We start from the raw sequence: 17,594 nt of genomic DNA, 5'->3' as shown, positions 1-17,594 counted from the left end.
ATATTTATCCGCCAACCAACATCACTGAAACAGGTTATCTGCTCTTTGTGGGACCTTGCTATGTGCAAATTGGCTGCCGAGTTTCCTATGTTACAACAGTGACTACGCTTCAGAAGTATAAATCATTGGCTGTAAAGCGTTTTGGGATGTCCAGGGGTCATGAAAGGTGCTATATGAATGCAAGTCTTCCTTTCTTTCTTTTTAAAGTATTTTACATCTCTCGGAAATGATAAATACTTGCCTTGAGGTTAACAACTGCCGCAGATGCCCTGTCGGATCTCTTCACAATAGAAATCAAGTCCTGGTCACCTGAGGTGAGGAAAGCACGGAAAGTTCCCTGCAGTCCAGCTTTCTGGGCCTGCTGGAAACACCGCAGGTCGGCACCACGAATCCCAGCCATTTCACCCGTGAGGGGAGCATTCAGAGCCACCATGTGAAGCTGGAGAAAGAGGAAATACATCACATATAGGAAATAAATCCAACCGAGTAAATACCTTTCAGGTCTGGTCCTTATCCTTTAGGTAGGACTATGTTCTATTTTCACTAAGTTATCAAGAAGCTCTTTTAAAAAGTGAGAACCAATATATACAGAATCATACAGCACAGAAGGAGGCCATTCGGCCCACCGTGCCTGTGCTGACTCTCTGAAAGAGCTACCAATTAGTCCCACTCCCCTGCTCTTTCCCCATAGCCCTTGCAATTTTTTTCCTTTTTAAGGGGAAATCCAATTTCCTCTTGAAAGTTACTATTGACTCTGCTTCCACCACCCTTTCAGGCAGCGCATTCCAGATCATAACAACTCACTGAGTAAAAAAAAATGTCTCCTCATCTCTTGAAGATGTTGCCTCATTCTGGGGTAGAGTTCCATTCTCCAGCATCTTGCTCAAGTCACCATTCTTCACGTGTAAGCCTGGTCGGAGGGTTACAGCAGGCTCTTCAGCTGTAAGGGTGGGGGTGCCACATCCAAACTCAATCTTGCCCTCAACTGACATCCTTGCACCACACTTTCCAACAGGAATCAGTGGATAGCAACTGAGTGTAGAAACCCCGGACGATTTCCCTCCCTAATCCAGCAGTGCTGAGCCCAACAGTAGTGCTGCTCCTGCCATTTTAGCATGTGGGATACCACATAGGACAGTGTCTTTAATTAAGTCAATGGGAATGAGATCCAACATTTTTTTAAAAAATTGGCAGCTGCACTCTGATCAGACGTATTCTACTCTGAATTGTGAAAGACACATCGGCCCCGATATTTACGGGGAGGGAGATGGGGAGGGGAGGCATGTTTGCGCAGCTGGAAAACCGAGACATGCTGGCAATACGGAGGTCCTGCCGAATTTAACGGCGTGGTGGGGAGGGAGGGAAAGATCATGGGGGGGTTTGCAGATCGCAGCGGAAGATTTGCTTGAGGGGCCGCAGGTAAGCACTCCTGCTCCTCCTGGCCCACTAGCAGAGCTCTAAAAAACACTTACCTGCTGGAACCGGCATCTCCCGCCTCCCTTTAGTTGCTGGGTTTCCCGAGCCCTGGGAAACCCAACCCGCAGCCGTTAAATTCCAATGACTCCCAAAATCTGAGGAACGGAGCCTCATTCAAATATTCTAATCATGGACCCGCCTCTCCAGAGCATGCTACTTGGACGTCCCCCAATCCATCATGGTTAGACCGGAAGCAGGAGTGTTCGGGGCAGGTTGGGGTCGGGTTTCATATATTTTCCCATTTAATCCACCCCCACCCCCACCCTGACCCTCTCCTGCCTGTCGTAGGGAGTTAAAATTACCCCCATCCACGCTTTCAGATTCAGTACATTCTGTTCATGTTTCGTGTCAGATGCAGTTAGGTGGGACATTGAGCCAGTAAAGAGAACAGAGTGAGACAGTTAGGAATACTTGCCCCTGTAGACTGTATACCAAACAACATACACAATGAAACTGGTTCTTTTCAAGGGCAATTATTCAGGATATTTTTTTTTTTAGACAAACCATTTATTGTTCACAAAACCATAACATGATGACAGATTGCACCACAGTGACACCATTAAGTCACTCACATGTGATATCACAGCGATGAAAATTATTTTTCTTACTCGCTCACCTTTGAAAGTAAACATCCAAGTTTTTGTCCCTTAATGTAATAAGATTTTTTAAAAAGTCTTGAGTCCTTTATTCACCGCAGCAGTCTGTACGTGATCATTGGAGCCTTGACCTCATTTCAGCATTAATCCCAATTGTGGGTTATGATTTCAACACTACCATGGCTCTCTACTATGTCTCCCATATATATAAAGCTTTGAGTCTGTCACACTACAAAATCGCAAAAGTATATTTTTAAAAAAGACTGTCATTTCATGCAAATTTGTTTTGACCTTGGAGCCAGGAATTTACAAGTACCCACCAATCTCCAAACTTCACTCACTACCAAGCTATTCATTTCTAATTGACCGCAGCATGTTGCTATTTACACCAATTTGACTTTGTGGCCTTTAAAGGACAGACAAGGTTGAACAGAGCTATACTTTAGCAGGAGAAAATTATATTATGTAATGCTCCTGTTGTAAAACAGCACCCCATCCAACTGAGTACAAGCAAAGCCATGGGAGAGCCGCTAGTGTTTAAAAATAAATAAAACATCACATGACTGGTTCCCTCTTGGCTCAGTTGGTAAAGGCAGTGTGTAACGGAGCAAAACAAATCTGAATGTCCCAGGTTCAATCCCTGGTTTGTGTTGAATTGTTCTCAGTGGAGCTCGGCGCAACAATGGGCCTGAGCAATCTTGGGCTAGTAAAGGTAAAATGAACAAGGGTTCCTGCTCCTGATTACTATCCTGAAAGTGCCTTTATGTGAGGGTAAAACTTGGCTCACCTGTGATGCCCCCCATGGTTCAAATGCCCTGCCAACACTCACTACACATGGATGTCAGGTGAGGACATTATCCAGCTCATTAATTATGCCCACACATAATTAAATAGCCTAACAACACACGAGTCCATCACTAAAAAATGGCTATTTGCTGTTCTCGACCTGTTTCTTTCTCAGTTGGAGGTATGGGAGGGTAACGTTTTAGGCAGGGTAAGTACTTCTTCAAAATAGGTCTTTCCATTTAATTCAGAGGAATACTGAACTATTGTGCTGGCGTAACACTTTGGAGGCTGATCATCATTGAAAATGTGCTCATCGACAATCAACAGGTGACGTATTGGTGTCTTTTGAGTTGCAACGATGTCGTCAGATTGCTAAAATGTCATTGCAACACTGCAATGTTACTGTGACAAAATTTACACTGAGCTCTCCCACTCTCTTCCCCTCCAGAAAATAGTAATGATCCATCTTTAAATATATCTGATTAAACAAATATGTTAGTGAAAGCACCCAGAGAGAATGTCGGGTACAAATTGGCCAGCAACCTAGCAGGAATATCAGGAAAGAGGAAGGAGTTAACAATACATTTGATATGAAATGTTATTAATGGAACTGTGTAGACAGCAGGCAATTGAAGAATTACATAAAAATGGCTTTATTTGTTTCAATCAATGGAACTTCAGCAAAGATATTAGAGGAACAAAACAAATTAGGGTGTAGAAGCAGGGTGTAGAGGTCAGGAGGCTTATGGGATATTGACTGACCAATGCTCAGAAGAGTTGTTCTCTACATTCATAATTACTGAATTTTAAAAAGAAGTTGTACAGCAGGTTTTAACCCAATCGAGAACACCAATAACTTACCGCTGGTCCTCGGTGAATAATGTTACTCGGTATTAGATTGGGGGAGACATCAGACACTTCAACCTAGTTATAGAAAAAAAAACCAGACATGTGACCAAGTGTCTCCCATGTTGAAAATGAGGAACTGGACTTTTCCTGAACTACACCTACCCTGCATTCTGAATCAAAGATTCTCTGAACAATCACAATAGAGTTTAGACCATGTAAAGCAGAACTATAAAGGGAATAAAACATGTTCTATCAACAATTGCCAGATGGTGACTGCAATTACAAAACGTCCTATATTGGTGACAACAATATGAGATATAAAATCTGACAAAAAGGATGCAAAATCACAGAATAAAGGAGTGCTCAAGGAGAGAGGGCTGGGCTGAGCCAGGATATGTCTTGCTGCTACTGGGACCAGAATACAAAATCTAACAATTAATGGAACCAACTCACCAGTAACTTTACTGAATTATGAATAATCAGCACTGGTCATACTTTATTCCAAACCTCAGAGTAACGCATCGGGACAAAGGTCTCCAGTGCCAACACTCAACAAAACCCAGAGTCCGTCTGCCCCCCTGCCATTGATTCTTTCTCATTGGTTCACCCTTAGATGCTCAGACCAAGATAGTCCAGATAGGACACCAAGGGCGCTAAATTGGGCCGTGTAGTGCCCGTCATTATGGTGCTACGCAGCCTCTCGAACATCCAGGATGGCGTCTTGGCTGCGCACGCACGTTTCCAGCGTGACGTGCGCCGGACGCCATCTTGGTCTAGGAGTTGGCGCATGCGCAAATACCGAATGCCAGAAGCATGTAAAGTAAGGAGAAAAGGGGTGCAATCAGTGTGCAATGCTGATTTAAAGTGACAGACACCGTTTTGGCACTTAATGCTCAACTCAACACATAATATTAACCACGATCATCTGAACGCGTCATAGAGTGCCTGGAGGACCCCCACCAGCGTTATTTAAAGGGACCATGCAGGATTTATAGGTTAGTGGCTAGATTATTGCTTCTGGCTGCCGAGACACTTGTAACTGTTTTTGGAGGTCTCCTATACTTGAATACTAGGACGCGGGGACATAGCCTAACATTTAGAGCCAAGACATGCAGGAGTGAAGTTAGGAAACGCTTTTACATGCAAAGGGTGGGAGAAGTTTGGAACGCTCTTCTGCAAACGGCAGTTTGCAGCTCAATTGTGAATTCTAAATATGAGATTGATAGATTTCTGTGAACCAAGGGTATTAAGGGATATGGGGCTAAGGCGGGTATATGGAGTTAGGTCACAGATCCAGCATGATCTCACTGAATGGCGGAACAGGCTCGAGGGGCTAAATGCCACTGCCACTTGTTGCCTCCTGTTATGCGTCACCCTCTTCTGCAAGAAAGCAGGATGTGTCTGGGTGATGTGCCTGTCATGGTTGAATAGCTGCCAGTGTGTGTGGCCTGTGAGTTGTGGGTGGGCGGCTTGCAACAGTGATAATGTGTAAGAGTGAGAGGAAGCATCTGATTGGAAGCATTGAGTACTGATGGAAAGAGTTTGTTGCTATGTGGGTGATGCAGTGGAGCAGTGGATGCAGCTAGTGGTGCAGTTTGTAGGAGACGCTACTCGACAGTTGACCTCACTCACCTTGACCACTCGTGTCAAAGCATTGAACTTCTTCCTGCACTGCATCCATGTTCATGATGCTGTGCGCCTGGCATTGACTTTGTCCCCCACTGCCTCCCACTGCCTTTTGGCCATATATCTGAAGGGCCTCTTGCTCCCCCCCCCTCCACCCCCCGTGGATATAGGATGTCCCTCCTTCTGTCCACCTCTTGCACCAAGGCCAGTAGTGCATCAGCAGAGAATCTTGGTGCATGTACTCTCACAGACCTGTTACCAACTCAGATTGGCAAATTAGTGAGGTCTGGCATGCAGATTGGAGGATGTGGGATTTAGTAGTGCGCAAGCTTTATTCAATGTTTCAACACAACTCATCAGTGTGTAAACAAAGGGACGGGACCTGCATCTGTGTTTTACGTGTGCGATATCTGATTCTCCGTTCAGACTCCATGCAGACTGTTAATTTTAGCAAATAACAGGTACCGGTCACCTTTAAGAGATTTGAAGAAACATCCTCCCTTTAAGAGATTGGGGCTCCCCCTGCTGGTGGAAAGTGTGAATTGCATTGAATCGACATGCAAGGCCTGGATTTCAATGCAGATTGATGGTGAGTACTGAGGCAGGAAGAGGCGTGGGTTAATACCGGGTCATGCTACCGACGCCCAATAATAGGCCTTATTGAATTTTTCCCCCAAGTTTGGAAATATTTACCTTATCAAAGCCCAGAGCAGATATCCAGTACAGTATTTTACGAGAAATCAGTATGTAAAGGAAATGCAGATTTGTTTTTTGTGACTGTGCCATTTTTTAACCAGCTCTTTAGAAAATCCCAGCGAGTTGGTTAAACCATGATCCACACTGTAGAGAGGCAAAAAGGGTTTCACATTTAGTTGAATGCTGCCCTCTAGTTTTTAATTGTCACACATATGGTAAAGAGGTAAAATGCAGTGACAAAGTCAGATTTTAGTTGTGGAAAACATTCCACATGACTCACTTGCAGACTAAAAGTCATCACGATCCTTGGTGTCAGCCGATATGTGGACATTAATAGAAAGAAGGCAGTGCTATCTATAGCTGGAGTGCAGTGTACTTACTGATACTGCAGGATCATCAGCAGCAATACCGGGGAAGAAATCTTCAAGCTGTCAGGGAAATCAGAAATACATTAAAGACACATGATTAAAAATAGTAATGAGCCTTAGCAGAGTTTTTTTTAACATTAAAGGCTCTATATAAATGCAAGTCATTGATGCTGCTGTTGTTACATTGCTGGATCACAGTCTATTCAACAAAAGATCAATTTTGAGCTATTTCAAATATTTCACAACCAAAAGTGCAGTCTCTTTAAATTATACTGTATATAAAATAATGGCTGTTTTAATGCCAGTTTTCTCTCTTGAAATGGGGAACTGTTCTTGTACAGCTCCATGGGCCTCACCAGCTCTCCATAGCATCTAGCCCAAGTACTTTTTCTACATATGTGAGACCAAAAAGTGTCAGTGAGCTATTTGGCAGTGAGAAGCATCACAGTCAAACCTGATACAGGCTTCTTCCAACCCTCACACATATGCGCTTTATACAAGGAGTCACCAGAGAGCGATCAAGATTCCAGAATCACAATTGAATTCCCTTTTCTAGCTCAGGGACTCTGAAGCCAAATGTATCACCCCAGTGACGCCCTGGCTAAAGGCAGATAACTCATTGCAGATCAAGGATTATACCCGAAACCTTCCTGATTTATAAAGCTAAATTTCATATTGAATAGTGTATTGACCCATTGAACAATCAGGGAGAATGGAGCACATAGTCTGACATCTCCCTCAAAGAAGGTTTGTAGCATTAATCACACTGCTTCTACCAACACAAAGTAAATCTGACGTCAGGGGTTCTTGTTACATTTGAATAACCACATTCATGTTTGATTAATTACAATCACTAGGTTCATCCTTTCCCACCAAAAACAGCTGCACTTTTTTTGCAGGAAATAATGCAAGCTCATGAAATTCTGGCTTACAACAAAGTCGCTCCGCTGTGTTTCGTTCAATCCAACAAGATGTGCTCTTCAGCAGATCATGGATCTTTTAATAGAAACTGCAGGTCTTCAGAAAATTCATCTTTTAACTGGAAACAGGAGAATGCCTAAGGTTTTCAAAAAAACACTTCCCTATTTTTTGTTAAAAGACAAATTTCACCCTATGTGGGCAGAACTGGAATCAGTTATTGAAGGAGTACATCCAGTGTAAACATCGCCGGTTATGCTGGGTATGACCTATCGAGTTTTATACAGTATATAATGTGCACTTTGTTAATGTAATTCCACGATCGCACATTCCGGGTAGGAAGCAAGGGCTGGAGAGTTAAGGCAACAATGTTTTAACCCTCTCTCCGACCTCCACTCCCTGTGAGTGCAGCTTTCCCGCTGAGGGCGGGGGATGGTGGAATCACTGTTGTATGTGGAAAGCAGTCACATTGTTTGGCCAGCTTTGAAACCCGTGTTTCTTAATGTTATAGATTTATTGCTTTTCTTGTCTTCTCACTCTGTGGAGTCCCAGCAGAATGGACCAGTGTGTGTATGTGTGTGCGTAAGTATGTGTGTACAAGCATGTGTACCTGTGTGTGTGTGTGTGTGTGTGTGTGTCGGTGTGTGTGTCCCCGTGTACGCACACGTGTGTCTGTGTGTGTGTCTATGTATGTGCACGTGCGCCTGTGTACTTACATGTGTGTGTCAATATATGTGTGTATGCGCACGTGTGTGTCTGTGTACACGCACGTGTGTCAGCGTGTGTGTATACGCGCATGTCTGTCTCTGTGTGTGTCTGTGTATGTTTGGTAGGAGAGAGGGGGAATGACAAGCTCCAAAGGACAATTCCTCTGTCTCGAAGCAGGCAGTATAAAAAGACAACTGAATGCATTGCTAGAGAGAGAGAAGGGATTGAGGGATATGATGAGAAGTTGGGTAGGTGGAGAAGATCAATCAAAAAAGGAGTGAGTTTGTTGGGCAAAGTGTATAATTTCTCCAATTTCTCCTTTGGGAAAAAACTTTGTCTTTGCTCACTGTTTTCTCAAAATATGGAAAATTATGGGTACAGCAAATGGCTTGATGCGATATCCTGCAGCAAATTCCACAAACCTCTACGTTAGCTGTTCTTAGTAGCATTAATTGCCCAAATGCTGTAATTTTGTACAAAAAGGCCCAGAGACAGAAAACAGTGGCTTCCAAATATATCTGAGTTACAACTAGTTACTTGGTGCGATAAATCACTTGCCCAAAACATGGTACAAGCCCTATCCTGTCACTCAGTGGAGCGCTGCACTGAGCCTCCAAAATATCACATCCTACACTGCCTGCAAACCATTTTATTTAATCCTGTAAGGAGAAAGATGCAACAATTGCTTAAGTTCTGATTAAGCAATGTGTAAGGACCAGGAGGATCGTGTACATACAAGAAATATATGTGAAATAGAAAAATGTGAATGACAAAGAATATCTGTATTAATATGTCTTTTAACTTTTAAAAAATGACTCACTAAATAACAGTATGCATATGTTACTCTCTCTACCTTCTTTTTAGGAACAGCAAAAGGGCATTCGGCCCAACAAACACATTCCTTTTTTGATAGATCATCACCACCTACCCAACTTCTCATCATATCCCTCAATCCCTTCTCTCTCTCTCTCTCTCTCTCCAGCAATGCATTCAATTGTCTTTTTATACTGGCTGCTTCCCCGGTAGGTGATTTCTCAACTCTAACCCGTTCCGTCGAGACATTTACACCCATCTTCCTGAAGGTGGGGATTATGGTTCCAAGAGCGCTGGCCGTTTTTCATTTCTGAACCCAGACTGTGACCGTCTGTTGGAACGAGGGGGTGGGGATTGGTGTCTTGATCTTATCCTTACATAATGTCCACGGATGCACACTTTGTGGATCAGGAGCAGGAATGCTGGCTGTTTTTTCCCCTCTCTAGCTCAAGGCACTGCGTTTAAGTGTCGTGCCCCTAAGCTGACCTGGCTGAGATCAGTTAGTTCAGCGCAGACCGTCAACCAAATCTGTGACCTCGCTGGTCTCAATGGTTCAGTTCCACATCAGGCAATGCTGAGAATTGAATATGGGAATAATGTGCAAATGCAGATCAATTCGGCCAAGAATTTCTACAATGAGACATTGGGCAGTGTCACAAAGTGAAATATTCAAACTTGCATCCTGTGGGCTTCAAGGGTGAAGAGACAACAGGCTCTGATTACATATCTGGACACTAATGTTAACATAAACGCAGCCTAGGTCCTGTGAACAAACATATACTCACACAAATCTTGCTCCAGCCATTAAGCAGTCGAATGAAGACTTTGCTTCCTTCCGTCACATAGACCAGGGAGCCTTCAGGTACCATAGGGGTAGCCTTCTGCATGTGGTCGACATTCTTAAATACGTGGCTCTGTTACAAAAACAAATACTGAACTTATTGAGTAGCAGTATAGGCAGAGCTGCCAACATTGGAGAAATATTAGGGTCAGAATTTTAACTGTGAAAAACGGGTGGGTTGGGCGCAGGGGGCATTGAAAATGAATGCTCCCAGGGGGTGGGTTGGTCACTAAAATTTTTCAAGGAGGCTGTGGGCCCTTATTTTGAAAGGTTTTGCAATTTCAAACCCTGGGGGCCGGGATTCCCGGGCCTTCTCCTTCATGCCACGCGAGAGGAGGCCAAAAGGTCCAAATCTGCAGGTAAGTGCCTTTCTGGCACAGCTTGTGAGCCCGGAGGAGCAGGAGTGTTTCCCCCAGGCCCAACAAGTCTAACTGCAGCGACCCCACAACGATCGTGGCCGCTCCACCAGTGGTTGTGGACCCCCCGATCTCCGTTCCCCAACCCAACGATCGCAGACCACCGTGATGACCCCCGATCCCGACCCCCCCCCACCTCGTGACTGACCACCGATCCCTCCCCCCATGACTGACTCCCCCCGTGACCCCCATACCCATCGATGCCACCATGCCCATTGATGCCCCATGCCCACCCAGGCCCTCGTACCCACCCATGCCTCCAACCCATCCATATACAATCAAAAACTTAAATGAAGACTTAACATTTTACGTCCTCTTCCTTGCTCTGCTCCCGTCCGACTGAGGCCAGCCTGTTAAACAGGCCAGCCAGTCGGACGACAAGCCGACAAAAAAAAAAAAGACGTCCTTATGTCAAAACCGTAAGGATGTCCAGGAAACCCGTTCTGCCAGGTTTCCTGTCCGCAATTCGAACACCCCCCCGCCACCACCGCCCCCTTCCCGGCTCCGGGTCAAAATCCCGGCCTAGGAGTGAGATTCATCGCAAACCCACCTGAACAAATGAAGCTGGGTTTCTATTTAGGAGTGAGATACAACAAAATGGGGTACTTTTTTTTCCTGCCGGCTCCTTTCTCCTCCCCTCTTCTCCTGAAGGCATTGGTTCCTTGCTGGTTGGCAGTCATCGTCCCTGACCTTGGCCAAGTGGTCATTACTCAAGTATGAGCCTTGACAGTGAGTGTAAGCAGTCTATTCAACATGAGGGGGGTCACAGCAGAGCCCAACCTTGTTGTCTATGATGCCCCACCACCGCATCTGCACTTCCAGCAAGGGCTGCTGAACAGCAATCAGAAGCGAAAACCTCAGATGGCAATCGCTGAGGCCAAAGGTCATCTCCCTACCGTAATCCCGATTTAGATCAGCTAACTTAGCACAAAACCGCAATCAAACCTGGGACATTCCTCATTCTTGTAGCTGAGCTACGCAGTGGATAAACTTGCTGAGCCATTAGGGGAGCAGCAGGTTACATTTTTAAACCAAAATGAGCGAGTCTCATTCCAAATGAGTGGTTCGTGACAGATCTGATGTTTATGTCTTTAGTCATATTTCTGCAGTGCTCCACAGGACAGTTTGCATGATGCTGTTGTGTATTTCAAGCATTTTCTGTTCTCATCAAAATAACAAACACCTCTTTGCATGAGGTTTTTCTCCTATGTGCTAACATATTCTTTAATCTTGGTAGATTTAATTTTTACTTGAAACTACACATTGATCATCACCAGGGCCTAGACATAAATCATTTTGCTAGCTTACCTTCAGGCTGCTGTCGAAAAGATTATCATTGATTTTGGGATCTTGAGAGCCTATAAAGAAACAAAATATTGTCACTTATATCTGGGAATACAGGATACATCATGTCAGGATAGAGTTTTCTCAGGATTATTATACAGTTTCAATGGGAATCACTGTATTGACGTACATTTTTCAGGGAATTACCATGATAGTGTAATGCTTCTGCCCGAGTATCATCACACATCTTGTTAACAAGAAAGTTGTTGTTAATGTCCTTGTCTAGGGAGCTTCAATAGTGAAGACATTAAAGAGTTGAAATTTCACTGAGCATTTCTTTTAGCACAATACTTGTGCAAATTCCGACGTGGGACATTTCCAGAAAGCTGTTAACCCAGTTAACAGATTACTGACTGCCAAAATAGCGTGCGTATGAATTTTAGCTGGCCTCATTACTTTTAAAAATAGCACTTGGTAGAATTTCAAGATTTGGCGTCCTGTTACAAGGTTATGAATTAGTTATTTATCCATGAAGTAGGTATCTGAATCCTGCAAACATCAGTTGGTGGATGAAAGGATTAAGGAAGCACAGCATTCATCAATAAAGTGTTGGCAAATAAACAACATAGATTTACCAAGACAAGGGGACGAATTTCCTCGGGACTTCTGCCCTGGGATTTTCACTGTAGTTACAGCGGGAGAATCACTGAGGAAATTCACCCCCATTATGATGTTTCCTAAAGCAATCTGCCCTCGCTGCAATGGAGTCAGTGACCCTTCAATAGTTCTACCTGGGGATGCTCTTTGCAAAAGTAAATTATAATTTTTACTAGATAAATTATAATTTTAGCTGGACAGTCTGTTCTGTCTCCTATGAGCACTGAAGGATTTTTTTTTCAAATTACAATGTCCCTTCACTTCCGTGTAACATCTGCAAAAAACCTTTCTAATGCAGACGATCCTAATAATAATTCTTCAGAGGTTTCTCAGTGATAATTATTGCTCAAGAGAGGCACCAAAAATTGTTTATGCCTCACCTGTTACAGAGTTATTTGAAAAAGGAATAAAAAGATGAAAAAGCCCAAAGGATTGAAAACTGATTGAAGTTTCAAACACCTAGTTTATTGATAAATGCTTCAACACTTTTGTAGAAGCAACATAGAACTACTGAGGTAAACTGTTAAACATCAGCAAAAGCAGGGCTCCCAATTGCAAATGTGAGAGTCTGGACAATGAAGATGCTAAAATTAAATTAGAGAAATTATGGGATTAAAGTATTGTAAAATTTTTGGAAAAAAACTGTAATCTTGATATATTTTTGATTTTGGTGCAAAAATATTCCTGCAATCCTGCAAAGAGTTAAAGTACCTGGGCTCCTGAGGTTATGAGCATTATGGTGGTGTTCATGATTCACCTGGTGGAAGAAACACGTCAGATTATTAAAGGTGACAAGAATAAGGGAGATGTGATGGTGATCAGTAGTGTATGGGAAATACACCATGGGAGAAAATGGGCTGTATAACCTCCCCTCCTCTACTGAGGGTGTTGGGTCTTTACTAGGATATTGTCCCACTTGCCCCTCATATCTCATCCATGCCATTTCTCATGTCTGAGGCAAGACAGTGATCTATCAGAGAAGTGAGAGAGAAGCACTGAGCCTCCACTTCATACTTTCACCCGGGGCTAACAAATGCAGCAGTCAATTTGTGCGCAGCAAGAAATGAACAGCCAGTTAATCTTTTTTTATCAGGGGTGTAAAAAACGTTGGCCAGGTCACTGGGAGAATTTCCAACTCTTCTTTGAAAATTGTAACAGGATCTTTAATGTCCATCTGGAAAGGCAGAAAGGACCTTAGTTGGCACCTCATCCTAAAGATGGCATCTCCAGCAATGCATCACTCCCTTAATACTGCATTGAAGTATTATGTGCTGAAATCCTGGAGTGGAGTTTGAATGCACAACTTTCTGACTCAAAGATGAGTGAGCTACCATCTGAGCCAAATTGACACACGATGAAGATGTGGGTTTGAGCTAGAATACTCCCTGGCATAAAGCTATTTGTATTATCCACTGGCCTGGACTGTCTTTCTGTTAATCCTTGAACCTTTGGTACTTTTTGGCTGTAGCATAGAATTGTAGAATCTTAAAGCACAGAAAGAGGCCATTCAGCCCATCATGCCTGTGCTAGCTATCCAATGAGTCCCACTCCCCTGCTTTTGCCCTATAGGTCTTGCAAATTTTTCCTATTCAAGTATTTATCCAATCCCCTTTTGAAAGTTACTATCTGCTTCCACCGCACTTTCAGGCAGTAATGTGATCCAAGAATGAGCTCTAAAATCCTAAATCAGTTGTCTGTATACCTTTAGTTCATTGTGTAACTTAATAACGTCCACCTTCATTTATTCACTGTTTGTTGTGCACAAATTGGCAGTTGCGTTTGGCTACATAACATCAATGGTGGCCCTTCAAAAGTAACCCAGTGGTTGTAAAGTACTTTGGGGTTGCCTAAGGACACGATAAGGCACTATATAAAAGTGAGCTCTTTCTCTTCTTTCTTGCTGTATCAACACTTTGTCTATGTTCTGATGGATTTTTATTTTAATTCAGAAACCAAGGTGAAGATTGATGATGACCGATCAATCTTGAAAAGAGATGGAGAGAAGACGAGGCAAATCAACAAGTACGGGTGATGCCGAACGTGGGTTTTAAAAGCCGGTACATTGTAGGAGGACGAAAGGACTGATGACAACTTTGAGAATGAGCTGGAGTAGGAGGCAGTTCAATGAGTCTTGATCTGAAGGCAGTGGAGATGCAGGAGGGAGAAAGAGCGAATAGGACAGCATATTGACCTGTAGAGGAACAAAAGAGGAAAGTTCAGAGGAGCAAAGGATATCATGTGATATGCAGCTAAAGTGGGTATATGGTAATGAGGTACAGATCAGCCATTATCTAAATGAATGGCAGAGCAGGCTCGAGGGGCTGAATGACCTACTCCTGTTCCTATGTTCCAAAGATCCATAGTATCAATAAACTATGATGTGGAAATGTCGGTGATGGACTGGGGTTGACAAATGTAAGGAATCTTACAACACCAGGTTATAGTCCAACAGTTTTATTTGAAAATCACAAGCTTTCGGAGGCTTTCTCCTTCGTCACGAAGGAGAAAGCCTCCGAAAGCTTGTGATTTTCAAATAAAACTGTTGATCAATAAACTAGAGAGATGGGAAAGGTTGCAAATGGCCCCCCGCGCATTGCAAGTCCACTTTGCCTTATATTGAAAACTTAATTAAAGAAACGCTTAAATAAGAAATAAAGGACAACTTGCATAATTTAAATTAGATATAGAAAATGTTTTTAAAAAATACTTGCAGGTATTTTGCAGTGAGGTCGAGGAGGAACAGGGAAAATTCTCTGCAAACAACACAAAAAAAAAGCAAACCTTAATAAAATTTTAAAAAATAATAAATGGAAATGATTCAACTAATGAATTGGCCTACGTTATAGTAAAATGATCCTGGAATTCCTGGTGGGCCTGGAGGTCCTGGAATACCAGGGACACCTGGTGTGCCTGGAATACCCTAAAATGTAACATTAAGAGAAAAAAAAGCGTTAATTTATTTTAAATCATTTAAGGTTGAAATGATCAAAATGCTAGAGAATTAACCATTATCACCTTCCTCATGTTCTGCTAGCACACAATATCTCCCAGCTCAAATCTGGCATAGATCAGATGCGTACAGAGCTCCCTCAATCCCAGCAACCTCTGCTGCACATGTGCCCCGTCCCACATCTTGGAGATCTTTGTGTTATAAGCTCATTTTGTGGCACTGGTATTTGTTCTAATGGATGTATGGATATTCCAAAATACACAGCCAAAGCATTACAATCTAACACCGATTATTAAACATTTTTTTCTAGAGGCCTCCACCCCAGCAGCTTGAGATGAAGTAAATGTCCTAAAGGTTTTGAGGCCAACTGTAATACGTCAATTGCTGTCCCTGCTGAGAGCAGCTCACTCAATAGGGACCGGGGATTGGACCTGGGAACTTTTCTGGTCTGTGAGGCTTGGTGCAGACATTTGAAATGCAGCTGGATGTTATAATGGGAGAGTTAAAGTCCTTTAAAGGGCTAAAAGGCCTTTTCTCATCACTGTCTTTCCTTCTACATTGACTTACACAAGGGATTGCTCCATGTCCTCCTGCAGAACCAGGCTCTCCCTTCTCTCCCCTCAGTCCTGGATGGCCCTGTGAACACAACAGAGTGACAACCAAAAAATAGAAAACATTTTTGAACAGACAAAATCAATTATTGACCGTTGGAACACACCCCACACTCACTTACTCTCTAATCATCATTGCTCCCTTCAACATCTCACATCTTTCCCTTCAATAGAGCACCTGTTTCAGCACCAGTTTAACAGATCCGTCTTCTCTATATTCTAACATGTGGCCATTCGCAGAAGGAGCATTAAAGTCGTGTCACATAAGCTCATAGACCATGACTATCACAACAGAACCTCAAAGGTTATTTTGAACAGTGAATGACCCCAAAACATACCATTCTCTGTCTAGAATCATACAGCACAGAAGGGGGCCGTTCGGCCCATTGTGTCTGTGCCAGCTCTTTGAAAGAGCTATCTCATTAGTCCCACTCCCCTGCTCTTTCCCCATAGCCCTGCAAATTTCCCCTTTTCAAGTATTTATCCAACTCCCTTTTGAAAGATGCTATTGAATCTGCTTTCACCACCTTTTCAGGTAGTGCATTCCAGATCACAACAACTCAATACGTAAAAGAAATTCTGTGTCCCCTGGTTACCAACTCTCCTGCCAGTGGAAACAGTTTCTCCCCATCTACTCTTTCAAAACCCCCCATCATTTTGAACAAATCTCTCAAATCTCCCCTTAACCTTCTCTGCTCCAAGGAGAACAATCTCAGCTTCTCTAGTCGCTTATCCCTGGTACCATTCTAGTAAATCTCTGCACTGCATCCTCTCCAGTCTAATTTAGATAACTTTTAGAAATTGCTCGGATAATAAAATTACTTGTTCATGGATTTCCCCCCCGCCCCTTCCCCCCTCAATCTTCTCTCCTCTCCTCTCCTGAAGGTTCGGATTATAGCTACGACAGCTCATCAATGCCTCAGCCCAGGGCCATTTTTCATGTTTGAGCCTAGACAGTGAGACCTGGAATTTCCTCTGGGAATCTGTCTGTTTTTGGGCAAAGCCAGAGTATTGTTCTGAGGAAAAAGTGGGAGGGGAGGATGACCGTGAATTCCTCACCATCTCCCAAGCTGTCCAAGGCCCCATGAATATTTAATGCTTCTGCTCCCTTTAACACAACCCTTCCCTTTTCAGGTGCCACAGCACCATATTTCCCTCTTTGGCAGTGCTGGAATCTAACTGAAGAGCAGAGATTCCAAATGGACCCCACTCTGCCCATTTAATTGACCCCCAACGGGTCACTGTGGGTTCCCACCCCAACCCATTTCTGGTGACGATACCGCCCCAGAGGAAAATCCAGGCCTGAGCTCCGACAGAACTATTCCGCTGAATGGGAGAGGGAATCCCAGCTAAGGCTAGTCCTAATCTCACCCAATATCCACAGACGGGCACTGTCCAGCCGGGGTCGCCAGACAGCAATCAGGAGCAGGAGCATTTGGCTGTGTTTTTTCAACAATCACCACCACAAACAACTTTCATTTATACAATGCCTTTAACTGGGAAAAACATCCCAAGGCACTTCACAGACCAGTGATTGAACTTGGGATCGTCTTAATCTGTCTAGCCTAGCACCACTAACATCAATCAGTGCTTTTAACCATTAGGAACTTACTGGCTATGACCCTACACCATTGTGTAGTATTAATATAGGAGAAATGAATTGTACTGGTGATGGATCTCTTACCGGTGGCCCGGGTGGGCCTATTTCTCCCCTCAGTTCCTCCAGGTTCTGTGTCAAAACCAAAAAGAAAATCACTATTAATACTTTCCAAAATGATTTATTTAATCTAAACAAAAACCTAGCTAAGCGTTCCATTGAACCTCCTGCATACATGGATTATACTTCTGTCCCATGAGTATATTAATGACTGCTTTGCTTCAGTGAGGTGAGTGCTGATTTATATTTACCAGCAGATATTCAGGGTCAAGATTCCCTCCAAGGCGAATAGGTTACGGTTGTACCAGCAAAACGTTTGCTAGCGTCTGCAGGATAACTATT

The 17,594-nt window shown here is 43.4% G+C and overlaps 1 protein-coding gene across 3 annotated transcripts in view; it reads right to left on the bottom strand.

Annotated features, from left to right (window-relative positions):
* The window catches only part of LOC137299888 (collagen alpha-1(XVIII) chain-like), a 75,512-nt gene that overhangs the window by 2,763 nt on the left and 55,155 nt on the right, over positions 1-17,594 (bottom strand). For 2 of the 3 annotated variants that reach the window (XM_067968864.1, XM_067968866.1), the window contains 10 exons: positions 17,280-17,324; positions 15,552-15,620; positions 14,874-14,954; positions 14,746-14,787; positions 12,746-12,791; positions 11,402-11,451; positions 9,622-9,750; positions 6,410-6,457; positions 3,720-3,782; positions 242-439 (listed from right to left, as the gene is read on the bottom strand). In XM_067968864.1, coding sequence (XP_067824965.1) covers positions 242-439; positions 3,720-3,782; positions 6,410-6,457; positions 9,622-9,750; positions 11,402-11,451; positions 12,746-12,791; positions 14,746-14,787; positions 14,874-14,954; positions 15,552-15,620; positions 17,280-17,324 — 771 coding nt within the window. The remainder of the gene's footprint in view (positions 1-241; positions 440-3,719; positions 3,783-6,409; positions 6,458-9,621; positions 9,751-11,401; positions 11,452-12,745; positions 12,792-14,745; positions 14,788-14,873; positions 14,955-15,551; positions 15,621-17,279; positions 17,325-17,594) is intronic. The other variant, XM_067968865.1, reaches the window with a different exon arrangement.

The sequence above is a fragment of the Heptranchias perlo genome, chromosome 30 (assembly GCF_035084215.1).
Source record: "Heptranchias perlo isolate sHepPer1 chromosome 30, sHepPer1.hap1, whole genome shotgun sequence".
Lineage (NCBI taxonomy): Eukaryota > Metazoa > Chordata > Chondrichthyes > Hexanchiformes > Hexanchidae > Heptranchias > Heptranchias perlo.
Note: the sequence above shows the minus strand (reverse complement) of the source record. Positions and strands in the feature narration are given on the sequence as shown.